The sequence below is a fragment of the Nannospalax galili genome, unplaced genomic scaffold, assembly GCF_000622305.1.
Source record: "Nannospalax galili isolate Female #2095 unplaced genomic scaffold, S.galili_v1.0 scaffold3038, whole genome shotgun sequence".
Lineage (NCBI taxonomy): Eukaryota > Metazoa > Chordata > Mammalia > Rodentia > Spalacidae > Nannospalax > Nannospalax galili.
The window spans coordinates 7,086-24,295 of NW_008341458.1; the positions used below are offsets into that span (position 1 = coordinate 7,086).

General features: G+C 36.6%; 1 protein-coding gene across 1 annotated transcript in view; it reads left to right on the forward strand.

Moving 5' to 3' along the window:
- LOC103737408 (nucleolar protein 4-like) overlaps positions 1 to 16,935 on the forward strand; it is a gene marked incomplete at its 3' end in the record, with an annotated part of 19,504 nt that extends 2,569 nt beyond the window's left edge. Inside the window, exons 2-4 of the mRNA XM_008837266.1 lie at positions 6,369 to 6,480; positions 7,510 to 7,622; positions 16,800 to 16,935. Coding sequence (XP_008835488.1) covers positions 6,369 to 6,480; positions 7,510 to 7,622; positions 16,800 to 16,935 — 361 coding nt within the window. The remainder of the gene's footprint in view (positions 1 to 6,368; positions 6,481 to 7,509; positions 7,623 to 16,799) is intronic.
- Positions 16,936 to 17,210: the final 275 nt, after the last annotated feature.

Sequence of the window (17,210 nt, forward strand, 5' to 3'; positions counted from 1 at the left end):
TTTTGTCTCTCTAAAGTTCTGTAACCAAATCCTCCATTTCCTTCCTGGCCCTTTTAGCTCCCCTGCCTTGTACAAACCTTTTATTATGCAAAGTGGCCACTCCTCCTCTCTAGGTTCTCTACTTGTGTTCAAGACCTGTAAAAGTTTTTCTAGCCTTTCTATAACATTTAACAAATCTTCATATACCCACAACTGGGCTATTTCCCCACATTTAAAATATAGATGTGTCCCACACTTCTGCATGGCTGGCTCCTTTTTATTTATATGTTTTATAATCCATTGTAAGAGCCATATCAGCACCTCCATTAGCTCCCTAGCTTTTTCCAGATACCTGTGGTTTGTTATTCTTAGCACCACCATCCTGCTGACTGTGCCAATTTGTCCCCCAAGTTCTCTCAGGGTCCCTTGCTCCTGGTGCTATTAGACAAAACATATAACACATCTATATCTGAATTTTTCATGGTTTATATCCTGGGTAAGGGAAATAGCGTAATGTACAAAGGTGAACACCTGTGCCCTGTTCTGCTCTGTGGCTCAGCGGCCCAGGGTTCCAGATTGCTTCCATGCCCTGCCCACAGTCTCCATTAGCTTTTGCCCGTGCTTCATGGGCCCACGGACTCGCCCCCCGCTGGTAAATGCCTCCTCTCACCAGCACGTGGGAGAGACACCGGGCCATTTTATTCCATGCCACCTACTTCCCAGATAGAGCCCATGCTCCTCCCTCTGCCACTAACTTTCCTCAGCTCCCTCTCTTTTGCTGTCTGCAGCCAATTCTCTAGAGCAGGCTCTGCCCCTCAGAGGAACAAGTATCCCTCTGGTCACAAGTCTACAGCTTTCTGCATATAAAACTTCTTCTGCAAACAGACCATTTTTTTTTTTCTTCAAATTTTCAGGCCTTATCTTGCTTTATTCTTCAGACTACAATTTCAAGTAGCTTCTTAAGTAGTACAGGTAAGAATGGACATCCTTGTCTTGTTTTTAATCTGAGAACAAAAGCTTTCTGGTCTTACCATTGGGAAAATCTAGCTTCTCACACATAGTTTCTATTACATACCTATTAATTGAACATTTCTTAAAACTGTATTTTATTTGTCAATATTGTGTGTGTGTATGATGTGTGTGTATGGGGGTGTGTGTGCATGAATGCCACATGCTTTCTGGAGTTATTTTTATCTTTCCACTGTGGGGATGGAACTCTGATTCTCAGCCTACACAGCAAAAACTTTTATGCACTGAGGCACTTTGCCCTACATTTAAATGTTGTTTTTTTATTTGTTCATTTTGTGTTTGTGTGTATGTGTGTGTGAATATATTTTCAAACAAACACAGGCAACGGGATGTTTCTGGAGGTCATAGGGGAACTTTTAGGGATCTATTCTTTCTGTCAAGTGGATTCCAGTGATTAAGCTTAGGTTGTGAGATTTAGTGGCATGCAGACCATTTCTCTGGCCTCTTTTTGAGCATTTTAATAACTATTGGAAGCTGAATTTTGTGGTGATCCCATGATCATAATAAGATCATTTTATTCTGTTAATGTGTTTATTAATTATCATTTTGTTGCTCTGATAGAACATCATCACCAAAAGTATCCTATGGAAGAATGAGTTTATTTGGGTGTGGTTCCTCCTGAGGGATAAGAGTCCATAATGGCAGAAGAGACATGGCAGGAGGGGGGCAGGAGATGAGTGTTCACATTTGCAATCACAAACAAGAAAGTACAGAGAGCAAACTAGAAGTGGGACAAGGCTATGATCTCTGTATTCCCCCAGGACATACTTCCTCCAGCAAGGCCATATCTCCTAATCTCCCCACTCCTGCCCCACAAACAGAACTACCAACTGGGGCTAAGTACTCGAATACCTGAGCTTATGGGGAACATTTTTCATTCAGACCAGCACAAAATGCTATAAAATAATCACTGATTTTTAAAAAATGTCTGTTATGCTTTTGCCTCATAAGTAAATACCATTGTTCATGGTGTGTGCACATTTCAGTATACTGGTGATTTAAAATTATTACTATTTTGTTGGGTGTTAAGAACCTATATTCATGAAAGATTTTAGCCTGTAATTTTATTTTCTTTAATATCGTTGTCAGTTTTGGGATCAGGGAAAGCTGGTCGTAAAATAAGCTAGGATTATTGCTTCCTTGTCAAATGTTTGGGGAATTTTGAGGAGAATTTTTGTAAATTATTTGAATATTAGATTGATTTAGCCGGTGAAGCCATCTGTTCCTAACCTTCCTTCATTGGAGGTTTTGATTGTTGATCCAATCTCCCCACTTATTAATGCTCTATTTGCTGTTATTGATAAGTTGTATAGTTCTAGGAATTTGCCAGTTTCTTCCTCTAAAAAATTGGTTATTGAATTTTTCGTATAATTGTGCATTGTGCTCTATTTTTATTCTCTGGACTCTATTTGCCATTCAAATCTTTGTTCATTTATAGTTCTAAATAGTTTAGTTGTCCCTGGTTTTTCCTAGTCCAGCCAAAGTATTATCAATATCATTTATCTTGTAATAGAAATAGCTCATCTGGAGCTGGAGAGATGACTCAGCAGTTAAGGGCACTGACTGCTCTTGCAGGGGACCTGTGTTCAAATCCCAGCACCAACATGGCAGCTAACAACTATCCATAGCTCCAGTTCCAGGCAAATCTGACATACTCTTCTGACATCTGTGGGCATTGCACAACACAGGCACACTTACACACCTGCAGAAAGTACATTTGTACACGTAAATGATAAATTATAAATATATATATAATTGATAATCTATTGATTATTTCTATTTTACTGTCTCTATTTAATGCATCTCTCCTCTGATCTTTAGTGGGGATTCTTCCTTCTGATGGCATTGACTCAGCTTGTTCTTCATTTCCTACTTTTTTCTGATGTAAAGTTGTTTATTTGAAATGTTTCTTTTTTGTCTTTAAGATAACATGTGTGAATGTTTTGCCTGCATATATGTAAATGCCCCATATTCATTCAATGACGTTGGAGGCCAGACTAGGGCATTGGATAGCCTGGAACTGGAGTTGCCAACCCCATACACAGGCAGGTCCTCTGCTGGAGCTGCAAGTTTTCTTAACCACTGAATCACCTCTTCAATGCCATCTTTTTGAGCCATAATGTAGGTGTTTGTGACTTTTTCTTAGCGCTATTTATTACGCATTTCGAGAGTTTGACAACTTGTGTTTCCATTTTTTTAGTCTTAAAATAGTATTTCCATTCAAATGTCTGTTCATTGCTTAAGAATATTTGTGAATTTTTATATTTTTCGCCTATTGTTAATTTGTAATTTCTGTTATACATTTCTTGGATCTAAAGTGACAGTCAAGTCTGTAGGTTTCTTAACTCTCATGCGATGATCTATTCATTCTTGAAAGGTCTGAACTCCCTACTGTCTTACACAGTCTTTTACTTACACAAGTTTCACATCCATGGATTCAACAAATATTGATCAAAAACATTTGAAAAAGTCGTGTTTGAGCAAAACTTATGTAGACATTTTTCTTGAAACATTAGACATTAAGTGAAACAGCTCAGTATGACAATGATTTTCATAGCTTTAAATTAAATTCAGCAATAGAAATGTACTAGGGGACGAGGTGTGGAAATAATATAAAATACCATGTCCTTTCATATATGTGACTTGAGCGTCTGAGGAATTTGTGCCCACTGAGCTCCTGGATCAATATGAAGGAAGACTGTTGCTCTCTCCCTTGATCTCCAGTGCTGTTAGTGCTTGCTTCTTATATTTAGGCACCATGTTGAGAGTTCATATATTTACAGTTATACCATCTTGACAAAAGGATCCCTTTATAACCTTATACTGGCTTTTGTTTCTTATGACTGTTTTAAACTAGAATTCTATTCTGATACAAGTTTAGCCATTTGTTTCTTTTGGTTAGCATTTGTATAGACAACATTCTAGCGGTTTTCAGCCTATGTGTGCTTATGTCCAATGGTAGTCTCTGATGAATAGATGACTTATGGTTGGATCTTGGCTTTCTTTTGCTCATTGAGCTTTATATGATTTTTCACTGGAAGATATAGAGTAATTTGTGTTGAGGAATGGTGTAAATATGAATTTTTCTCTGACTATTGTATAAGGCCTTCCTCACACAGTATGTTTAATTTATGATTTGATGATTTTTAAGTCTTGTTTTAAATTTTTCTTTATCCTTTACCCATTAAGCCTTTTTCTTTGCAGTTACTCTGCAGCATACATAGGCATCTTAAATTTATAATCTGCTAGTTTAAACTGATAACATCTTAACATTGACCACATATAAAAATTTGCCTGCTCAGGTGTGAGCATAGGAGTGTTGTTGGGGTATACGTCACTCTTCTTCCTGAAGCAGAGAATCTCTCTCTAAGCTTTGCTGCCTGGATTTAAGGAATAATTGACTTGGGCAGCATGAAACTGCCCTTCCTGCTACTGAGAGATTTTTCTTCCTATTTCTGTGTTGCAATCTTTTAATTTGATTCCTTAGCTCCTGGAGGCTTTTTGTTGAAATTGCTGTTTCTTTCCATGAGTAAATGGCACATTCCTATATTGGTGACATCACTCTTGAAAATCTTAGGACTCTTAATTTCAAAGAGATCAGGGTGGAGGAGAGATGAGAAAAAGGCTTTCAGGAGGGTCTCTCCTTCCTGTGCCTAAGAAGCTGCCATGGCCTGTGTGCCCAGTAACAATGGAAGCCACTGGAGCATCCCACTGAAATCCTGCTTCTTCAAGAATTTGCTGTTCACATCACTAGTTCATTAGACTACAATCCCCTCTGAGTCAAACCTTAAAACATCAGGATGTTCAACATGAGTCGTAGACTTTCTTTTTACTTTGAAATAAGGACTGAATTTCAGGGAGCTAGAACAAAATGATCATTAATCACACACAAAGGTCAGGTGGATGTGTTAGCTTCATCTATGAAATTAAGAAAATAGAATACACATGTGTATGCATTCATACACAGAAATGAGAGAGAGAGAGAGAAAGAGAGAGAGAGAAAGAGAGAGAGGAGTAAGTGCTAAGTTAAACTGCATTCTCTGTTACATGACTGAAGAAGAAATACTTTGGTAAATCTTTCAAATTGTTCTGCTTTTGCGTCCCCTAAAATGTGCATTCTGATAAGATTTTTTTTACAATCTAGACATCTTACTGTGGAACAGATAATCATGTTTTAAAAGACAGAGATTTATATTCCAGATCCCAGTAGAGTATTAAATTTTAATTACTTGTGTTTGGACCATCCACAGCAGATTTTAAGTCTTTTTCCTCATCTGTCAGCTCTTACTCCTTCCTTTTTTATAAGAGCCATTGGGAATCAGGAAGTAAAGCAAACTGATAGCTATGTTGACTTCAGGAAGCAGATATTTTGCAATTGAAATATGTCAGTGTATGCAACAGCTATGTGTGCACCTGAGAAACCATCTCACACATTTATATCTAACTTAGAATCCAGTCATCTGTCCTGCTCACCATGTTTTTTATGTATGGATGGCAATTCAGTAGGGGAAAACCAAAGGCCTACATCAGACTTCTCAGCCACACCGTCCGAGTCAATGCTAGCTTTCATTTTGAAACTTAAAATCTCTTCATTTCACTTCAAGGATTATTTGCTTAGGTGAGAGGAATGCATTTTTTAAATGTTAGTGTTAAGAACATTATTGTGACAGGAGTATTGATTGCTACCTTGACTCAGGATCAGAGTTCTGAAAATAAAGCTTTGTATATGGCATAGGAAAAGCCTACTCTGACAAGGTGAGCTATGGTAGACATAAATCATGAAGTGACACCATATAAATGAGATAGGTGGCCCAAGTGCATTTCCAAGTGTGTCATTTTCCGTGGAGAGGATAATTCACTGCAGTAATACATGTGCACATTTTTCTTTTATTCTCTTAAAATGTGTTAAAGCAATAATGGAGAATTGATCATTATGCAGAATTCAAAGTTTATTGCCTCTCCTTGGGGCTAATTTTTAAAATATATAGATATAATTAGGTAAAAAAAAATCAATCTTGCTAGCAGTAAGTTTGAAACGCAATATTGATGATATTTAATAATGATGAAAATACCTGTACATTGTGATTATTTTTCCTAAAAGAAATGCAGAAATAAAAAGCAGACAAATGTCCCACTGCGCCCAATGCTTTATCCTCACACAGCATTGCTGGCTGTTACTAAGCATCATCTGACCAAGCTGGATAGATATTTCTTGCAATGATGCATGGTTTGCCGTGCATGCCTTCACTGTGCTTCCTACTGTTATGGGATAATGTGTCTATTCGGAAAGACTGGTTATTTCTGTTGACTTGTGCTCCATCAGCTTTGGTAATAACACCTGATTTTGTGAATCATTTCAGATTTCAGAGACCTATGCCTTCCTACCAAGAGAAGCAGTGACACGGTTTCTAATGAGCTGTTCAGAGTGCCAGAAAAGAATGCATTTAAACCCAGATGGAACAGATCATAAAGGTAGCCCTAGTGTCAAATAGTGAGATTTAAAGTCATTTTATTCATAACGGCAATTTGTATCTTACATTTTTATAAAAATGTGATATACTGAAACAGTTTAACAAGTCAGATCATCTCATTTATATTTTAGTAGGAAGCGGCGAATTTTGAATATCCACTTACAAATTAATTCAGCGTCTGTTCTTAGAAGATCATTTCAACTGTGGCAAAAAAACCCTGTTTTTCAATTATAATGTTTTTTATTATTGTATGATTTTCTGGTATTTTAGATATATTGGGCAAAACAATAGATGATTATAAGTATCCTTTCTTGTGTACAGGAAACATATCCAGAAATCATTGATAACATGGAATGCTTTCAATGACAATTTTCATATAAATGTAATTTGGCTTTACCATTCATTAAAATTATTTAGAAATTTTCCTAAATACTAATTTATCTCAATGACTAAATTAGTATTAGAGGTACATTTAATCCAGCTTATTTCCTTGTGTTGGAAGATAAACAGCTTAGCTCTAAAAAGTAATGTAAAGTAGGAACTGGGGAGATGACTCAGTGGTTAAGAACACTGGCTGCTCTTGCAAAGGACCCAGGTTTGATTCCCAGCACTCACAGGGTGGCAAAAAAAACTGTAACTCCAGTTCCAGGGAATCAGACTCCCTCTCTGTCCTCTGCTGGCATTGCAAAAAAAACTGTAACTCCAGTTCCAGGGAATCAGACTCCCTCTCTGTCCTCTGCTGGCATTGCACAGCACAGGTGCTCTTACACATATACAAGGCACTACACTCATGCACATAAAAAAAAATAATTAAACAAAAAAATAAATAGTAAATGTGTCCATATTGTTAATTTGGACCAATATAATTTGTGGAACTTGCCAGCTAGCTTTTATGAAATTTGTCTCCATGGCTTCCATGTTTTCAATCATCAGTGCATGGAAGGTTGTAATTGAGACAAATTGGATTCCCTGAAGTTGCAGGCAGAAGAGAGTATTAAGTTTATCACACATTTAAAATGTTTTGTTGCAGATAATGGAAAGCCTCCTACCTTGGTGACCAGCATGATCGACTACAACATGCCAATCACCATGGCCTATATGAAGCATATGAAGTTGCAGTTGCTAAACTCACAACAAGATGAGGTGAATGGAAACATCTATGCTTGCATCACTGACTACTGGGAACAGAGTTCCAGACCATGACTATAGGGTTAAGCTTGGTGCCATTTTGAAGGAAGTAATTTATATTACTAACGAAAGAGACATTACCATAACCTTGCAGATTTGGAAAGAGAGCAGAAACTCCATGTTCTGCATGTAGAGCCACTGTCTGAACCAGCGTATGTTAGTTATTAGCAGGCATTTGCTCATCCCTATGAATGAGCCTTTCTCCTCACGAGTTCCCCACTCAGGTAGTCTTGGTAAAGTGAAGGAAATTCCAGTTATGCCAGGTAACTTCTGAAGCTATTTCGTCTGTGGGACAGAAAAATCAACAGGATTTCAACTATACCTGTTTCTTCATGAACCACATTTACAATTTTTATTTTAAAAGTCATTCTTTTGCTCCTAGTGGTTCTTTGATATATTTTTGCTTTATATATCTGCATTTTCCAGAGAAAGTTTTTGTGGTTCTTCTCAATTATAGATCTTTTCATGTTTCAAATCACTCTATTGATTTGTATAGTGAGAATCTATCAATGTACTCTTGTATATCAAACACCAAATTTGTGTTTATTGAGTATTCATTAGGATTCTGGTCTTCATTTTGAGACTCTTAATATACATCTGGAGAGATGGCTTGGAGGTTAGGAGGACTGGCTGCAGAGGACCAGGGTTTGATTCCCAGCACCCACATGGCAGCTACCACAGGCATCGTAAGCACGGGTACACTTACATACTTGCAGCAATTCACTCATACAAATAAAAATGTTAAAAAGCAATTAAAAAGGATGTGTGTGTTTGTGTGTGTGTGTGCATGTGTGTGTGTGTGTGTGTGTGTGTGTGTGTGTGTGTGTGTGTATGCTACTTATATTCACCAATTGATGAAAAGGCAGTCAAGAGAGGCTTGGAATTTAATAAATCCTGATTAACTAGTTAGAGCCATTAACTAGTAGAAAAATTCAGACTATCCATATTGGAAATGTATCTTCAATCTAAAAAATTCTCTCCTTATAATTTCCCTATAACTGAAAATGTGGTTAAATATTTACTTTTTAATATTGGATTACTTGTAAAATGTCATTAAAGTCTTTTAAAATTATTTTGTCTTTTTTTCTCTGTATTTTATGAAGTTTTAGTCTTGAAATTCAAATCGTTTGACCTCAATGGATTTTACTCAGGGTTTATTCTCTAAGAATATCCGTATTAGGACAGTGACAGTATCAAGTACCCGGTTAGATATTGCCAGATGGCTAACTGTAAATGATTGAATAAATAGTAAAAAAGTAATTAGGTTATAGAAATCAAAGCCAATTAAGGAAATATGTGTCTGTTCCTAAGAATGAAAAAAGCTCTGCCCATGAGTTATTACATAGTTGAAAAAATTTTAATGTCTTATAAGCTAGTTAACATGGTCAAATTATTTGGAGGAAGCTGATTTTGCAGTTAATATATTTATCTCAAGGCTCAAAAGTATGATAAGCTTTGTTCCAACAGCCCACAGATTCTGAGCCATTCTAAAGCATTGCAATATTTTAATGAAATATAAAATTAGTTTTAAAAATTGTAACTACATTAGGAAAATCACTCTTATCCTCATATTTTGAAATTATTAAATAGGACACATATTTTTCAAATAAATCACTTGTTACAGTATTTAAAATTTTTAGAGAAATGTGATTATTAAAGAATATGGAAATTGGTACTGGAGAGATGGCTCAGCAGTTAAGAACACTGATTGTTCTTGCAGAAGACCTGGGTTCCAATTCAAGCACCCACATGGCAACTAACAACTGTCCATAACTCCGGTTCCAGGGGATCTGACAGCCTCTTCTGTCCTCTGTGGGCATTGCACGACAGGGGTGCACTTACCTACGTGCAGGCAATACACACGAAAATATGAAATAAAAATAATAAATAAAATATTTTAACAACAAAAAAGAATATGGAAGTTGAGTAGGACGTAGCAAATGAACTGACATTTAAGTGAAGTACACCTTGATTGTGTTATATTTATATAAACTTTAGTTCAATAAATTCACCAATTTACTGAATTCCTTCCATGTGCCAGATACCCTTAGAAATAAACAGTGACTAAATTGACAAAAATTCTGTCTCTGAAAGGTCTCTTCTAGTGGGAGGAACACATGATAAAGAAAACAAATAATGAAAACAGGCAAATAAAATATGCTAAATTCTATTAGTAAAAGAAATAGAGAATTCTAGGGAATGTATTTAGAATGATGCTCAGCGCAATGCCCTAGGTGGCACATGTGACGTTCTGAGTGTGATTACATGTACCCCAAAAGTAAATGAATGAATGAATGAATGAATGAATAGGTGATTTCATTGAAAAGGTATGACTTGAGTAAAACTGAAAGAAATGAGTTGTGTACATGTAAAAAGTATACAGAGAAAAGTCATGGGGCACGTAAATATTTGGTAGCTGTAAGACTAGCCAGAGTCCATATGGTATGCAGAGTAAACAAAGAAAAACTCAAGAGTAGGGGAGTTCAGAGATAAAGGGATTATCTTGTAGAAGGAAGCCATGGTGCAAGTAGAGAAGGAGAATTGATGAAGTGATGTCTTCCATACAGTGGAGACAGTTTCTGCTGCCAAACTGGGAGAGCTGGCTTTAGAATGGACCACAGACGGGAGGGATCAGACAGGGAGAGGTGAATGGTGACAAAGCTTCTAGAAGCATTCTTCTGCTTGTTCCTAGTTCTTTAGTGAAGAAAGCAGCAAGGGTGAGGGTGTTGGAGAAGGTTTCAGAAGTTTGAGAAAAGAGCGTGAGACGTTGACATACAGATGGTCCAGGCTGAGGGAAACGGCCCTCCTTTGCCATTCAGGGTCATATCCATCAAGTGAAATAATTTAAGTGGCGACTCCTGATCACATTCATTTATGTGGGAGAATGGATAGAGAAATGGGAGAGCTGGAATCAATTATCCAAGGTCTTGTGAAAGAGGAGGTAGTAGCCGGGGGTATGAGGTATCAAACCAGGGGATTTTAGCTGTGTTAAGGTAAGTGAGGTCAATAGTTTGGAAGTCAAAGGTAGTCACTGAAAACGTATTAGGATCAATGGGTCAATGAGTCATAAACTTCAGGAAGGCAGAAACTCCCTTAAATACTAAACGGAGTGACAACAGAAAATTTGAGATGATGTATAAATTATCATGCTTAATGGAGTCTTCCAATCCGATTGCTACACAGATGACCCTTGTTAAATTAATAGGCCACAAAACAATACAAAAAGTCATGAACATGGAAAAGGAACTGGTAGGTATGAAGGGGAGGTGTTGATAGGCACATGAAGGAGAAAAGAGAGGGTGGGTGTGGGGAGAGAGTAATCTGAATATATTACATACATATATGAAATTTTTAGACAACAAAATTAATGTTTTAAGGATTATGATATCTGTAGTTGTTGATGATACACATCCAGGACAGGATACAGCAGCTATCTGGCTCTAGAAGGTGGAAGGCAAGATCCATAAAAAGAGTAGATCCCCCTGAAGTCAAGTTCAGGGGGACTGAAATCCCCATGGATTCAGCCTGAGTACTACTGAAGTGGGATGAGAGGTGTTTACTGGAGCTCAGAGATAAAGGACTGAGCTTCAGAGAAGACAAAATTACCATGCAGACAGTGGTGTTTTTGACTATTATTTTGTTAAAGACTTTACAAATGGAGCAGCACATTTGAAGGAGAAGCCTTATGAAAGTGAAAAAATGCATTCCAGGGCTTGATCTGGATCTGTAACATCTAATTCATTATTTACAATCGTCACCACGTTCCACCACTTTGCAGATGAGAAAACAAGGCTTTGCAATGACAGCACTTACTCTAATGATATAACTAGTAGAGATCAAATGAGAAGCTTGAACCTGCCTGACTTCAGAGTCCAACATCTGCCTCACTCACAGCACATACATTTTGTTATTACTATTCATTTAAAAAAACAATTAATGGAAATAGATTGATTTGGTAGAGCCTAAACGGGAAAAGGCAGATGGACTTTCAGTCACTCATTGCTGTGCACCATCCACAAAGTTTAGTGGATTAGCACAATTTCTCATTTCTCATTATTCCAAGGGTGAAAAATTCAAACTGGAGTGCTCTGGGAGTTGCTTCTGCTACTCATAGTGTAAGGGAGGACCACTCAGTTGCACTTACCTGGCAGCGGTACTAAGCTGGCTGGTATAAGAGAGATTTATTTAAATATGTAGCTTAATAAAAATATAAAACACAGTAAAATAAAATTAAGAATGCTGGATAAATCATTAGCTAATTCCACAATGCTCCTTGTTTCTAATATTTTAAAAATATTTTTATTTATCTTTTAAGGGGGCTGGAGAGATGACTTAGTGGTTAAGAGCACTGGCTACTTTTGCAGAGGGCCAAAGTTCCCAGCACCCATACGGCAGGTAACAATCATCCATAATTCCAGTCCCAGGGCATCAGATGCCCTGTTCTGACCTCCATTGGCATTGTACGACATAGGTGCACTTACATACATGCAGGCAATGCACTCATACACATAAGAAATAAAAGAAAGAAAGAATTTCATTCATGGATTTTGACCATTTTCATCCCTACTTTCCCTGAACTGTTCCTAATGCTCCCCACACCTCGCTCCCCACTTCATGCCCATTTTTTAAACCCACTGAGTCCCATGAGTGCTTCCTGTATGTGCGTGGGTGTAGGGCTATTCGCTGGGGTGTGAGCAACCTACCAAGGATAACACCCCTGAAGAACACTAGCTCTATCTTTCATGACCATGATCTATATATCTGTTCGGCTTAGGCACAGTCAGAGCGTGCTGCTCTCAGGGGAGTCAGGTTTATGTGGCAGCCGACCTCTAGCAGTGAGGATGTCCATTACCTCCATTCTCATCAGGAACTGGACAACATCTGCTTTGTTCTGTTGGTCACAGCAAATAACACCACCAGCGAATTTTCAAAGGGAGCAGCAATTGATGGCACTTTTTTGGGTAAAACTTTATTGAATTTTTGTTTATTTCATCTTTATACCCATTCCCCATAACGTGCCCCCCCCAATTCATACATTCTGTCATTTGTGTTAAGGCCTTTGAGTCATTAGCCCCAGATGTCCCTCAGTGCAAGTTTATCTACTGGGATCTAGACAGTCTATCTAGAGTCCCTACATTTAAGATTAGCTCTTCCTAACTAGCAGTAATCATTTGTCAATAGTTCTTTGACTAAGATTGGGACCTGCTCCCCATTTCCACAGTTATGTGCTGGGTTTTTGTCTGCTTGAGTTTGCATGGGTTCTATGCATGCTGACACGATCACTGTAGATTCATATGAGCAAGGTTCCAGGAGTGTAGGACGCTATTTCCACATGGTCATGCACCTCTTCCCTGGTTCTTACAATCTTCCTGCCTCCTCTTCCACAATGGTCCCTGAGCTCTGGGTGGGTGGAGTTTAATATAGGAGTCCTGAGGCCACTTTTTGATGTGAAGAAATCATGTCCATGTGGAGGGACAGAGGCCATCTTTGAGGGCAGTCATCTTTGAGGATAGCCATTATAGTAGTCAGTAATCATAGATACAATAACAATGACAAAAGTCCCTCAGCCTGGCTCCAAAACAAAATCTAATAAACTAACCTCTTTGAGGTTAATCCTGTTAAGAAATACTTTGTAAAGGACAGTATGCAATGTAAGTGATCTCATAAATTGTTGGTAAGAGTTTAAATCAGAACCAAATTTCTGAGAGAGAAACACCATTATTAAAACTTTTAAAATACATTTCTTTGCCTTGATTACAAAGTTACCTATAGAAATATGATGCAGGAAACCATTTAAGTGTTAGGACATTCACTGTATCATACTGATAATCTCTTACTCCATATATTTTTCAAGATTTAGCAATGAAGAATTGTCAAATTTGTACAGCCCTGATAACAGTCAGTTACATGTGACTATTTAAACTTAATTTAAAAATGGCTAAAATGAACTAAAACAAAATACAGTGGCCACATTTCAAATGTCCGGTAGCCAAATATGCCTAACAGTCCCTTACTGAATGTAAAATGCTAGAGAGCAGTGGACTGCCACAGGATGGTTCTGGACTATCCCTATTAGTTCTATATTTGATATGTGGGATCTAGGGACCTGAATTTTAGTAAGACGCATGCTCATGCCCACCCAGGATTGAGGTTGTATATTTTACATACATTTTAATAATATGGGTTTTAATTTTATATGACCAAAAGTTAAAGAAGGAAATTAGATTGGTAAGAATGTTTTTCAAGCACTTTTATGGAAAACTTGAAATGACTGGGTTGCTTACACACAACGCTGAAGACATTGTAAATTCATGAGTAGAGAAAGGCCTGTGCAGTAATGTGAAGATTTGTCAGTAACTTTTAGGTAAGACTGAGACTCGATGGTATTTTTGTCACATGAGGAATGAACTCACCTTATACAATGTGGAGAATTATTTCAGGTTGTCCTACAAAACAATGTAGAGGCTCATACAGAAGGTGATTCACATGAATTCTCTAGAATGATCATGAAGGAAATAACCATATAATGTCATGAGTCAAGTTTTCTCTCCAGAGAAGTCTTCCCTTAGAAATGAAACCCTTAGAAATCTTCCATAGTTTTTTTTTTTCTGAGTATGATTGTATTATTTGCTTGTTAATAAATTAATGATCTTTCATAAATCTTTGCTATCTCATATTTAAAAAATAATTTAATTAGTAAATATTTGGAAAATCTCTGGAAGAAAATTTACAGAATGAATGCAAGAATTTAGTTGAATACGAACTTTACAAATGTGTAAAATCTTATATTTGGATGAAGAGAACTGTGAAGAACAAATCTAACTTAGTAGGTAATATTAGAGAGAGTTATTTAAAATGACCTCAATCATTAATTCATCTACTATCATGAATACTTTGAAATTGGTATTTTAAAGAGCAAAGATGCATGATATTACATTTAGCAGTATAGAATTTTAATATTTTGCTTAAAGTTCTTAAAATGCATGCTGACAAGGGTTATTCAATGGTGATAGCTGTCTACTGATTACCCACAGTGTGCTTTGCAGTTTGTACATTTATTTCCTAGAACAAGACAAGTGTCTGGAATTTTCATATCTAGCTCTTCTTTAAACACATAGACACACACAAGCACATTTTACACATACATACATACAAACATACATACAATTTTAATAGATTAAATATAATTACGTATTTTTTGGTATATGTAAGAAATCCTTGTCCGAAAAAGTGGCTTAGTGTGTAAAGACACCTACCATCAAGCCTGATAACTTAAGTTCAAACCCCAGGACCCACATGGTGAAAGGAGAGAAGCAACTCACACAAGTTGTGCTCTCGCCAACATATATGATCCTTCTGAAACAAAATTAAGAAAATGCTGACAATTTTAAAAGAAATGCTCATATAGACCATTTTTAAGGACTGGAAAGATATCTCAGTGGATAAAGTACTTGCCCCACAATTGAGGGGCACAGAGAGGTTAGCAAACTTTCTTAAAGTAGCACAGCTAATGAATATCAGATTATGGGTTTAAATCAGGAAATTTATGTCCTGAGAATGTTCTCTAAAATACTGCCTTTGTGTACATGTGTATAGTGGATGGCTACTACATACATCTATGCATATAGGTCACATCCACATTGTGTTTATTTTATTTTTTCTGATAGTTTCAGGTTTTCTTCAGATTTAGAATTAGAGAAACACAATGTGCTGAGAGACAGGCATTCTGCCAAATGACTAGCTACAAAAGGAGTTTGCTTCAGTGAAATGACTGTAGCAAGGATCTCAGTTTCAGTGTATTAATTTTTCGTATTTGACATTTTTGATGAATTGGTCATATGGTAAACTGGTCTTTGGTTTATTTAGACATTTTGTCAACTGGCTTTAAGTCAAGGGATTTTGTAAAAATTTATCTAGACATCCTTTATAAAATTTATTATTAGTTTTAATTTTTGTATGAATGTATTGCCTACATATGTGTAAGTGCACCCATGTCATGCAGTGCTTGCAGAGGTCAGAAGAGGTGTTGGATCCCCTAGAATTGGAGTTACAGACAGTTATTAGCTGCCATGTGGGTGCTGGCAATTGAACCTGGGTCCTCTGCAAGAGCAACCCATGTTCTTAATCACTAAGCCATCTCTAGCCTTGACATTCTTTTGTAATTCCAGTGCTCACTCTATCATCTATCCATCTTTTATCTATCTATCTATCTATCTATCTATCTATCTATCTATCTATCATCTATCTATCATCTATCATCATTTATCATCTATCTATATATATATATCATTTATCCATTGTCTGTCAATTATCTATCTCCCATCTTTCTCTATATTTTATCTATTACCTAATATGTCTTTCTATCATCTTTATATGTAAACTATATTAAGAATCCCTTGATCTGTATCAAAACAGACTTTAATCTAAAATGCATCTTGGTGTGTTATTAGAATTCATCCTGTTAATGGAAAAAAATTATGAAAACTTTCTTACAACATTAGAAGATTTATGCTTATACTATTCTAACAGGTCACTTTGTAGTCAAACTTATATTGCCTTCCCATCATGTTTTATAATTACCTCTTTTAAGAGGGATTTACTAAGAAATGCATTTTTCTTATTCTTTATTATCCCCCCTTTTTAAACACATTATTTTATCTTTAAGAAGTGAATGTGCTTTAGTGTGTTTTTTAGTATCCATAATTCTTTTTAAAAATGTTTTGTTTTTATGTGTTTGAGTATATTGCCTACATGTATTTAACTGTACCTGTGTTGTACGGTATCCCCAGAGGTCAGAAGAGGGCATTGAATCCCCTGGAGCTGAAGTTGCAGAAGGTTGTTAGCTGCCATGTGGGGGCTGGGAATGGAACCTGGGTCTTCTGCAAGAGCATCCAGTGCACTTAACCCCTGAACCATCTCTCCAGCCCTGAGTATCTATAATTCTTAAAGTCCTTCAAGGGAGAAACTATTTCATTTGTTTTTTTAAAACATCTATTAATGTGTAACGTATTTTATGGAGTTCTATAAAAGTTACCTACTGGCTAACCTCTAACTGCCCATATAGACAACGTAGTCATTATTTGAAAATTGTTATATTTTACAATGCTTAATAATATTTTAAAACCATTTCAGGATGAAAGTTCTATAGAAAGTGATGAATTTGATATGAGTGACTCAACACGGATGTCAGCTGTGAACTCTGATCTTAGCTCCAATCTTGAAGAAAGAATGCAAAGTCCCCAGACTCTTCATGGCCAACAAGATGGTGGTAAGCCTTTCAAACTGAACAAATGAATAAACAAAGTAATGAGACCCAGCAGAGAGTCAGAATCTAATAAAACCATAGCCATCGCCTCACTCTGTGTCCAATAAAATAAAAATCTGTTTCTATGGAGACTTCTTTCTGAGCATTCAGGTTATGTCATCTACTTTATTATTTTTAGATTTAAATGCTTTTTAAAAAAACTAAAGTGCTAGACTGATTTATAAAAAGATATCAGTTATGAAATTTAAGTGAATCCATATTTTGTTCACTGAATATAA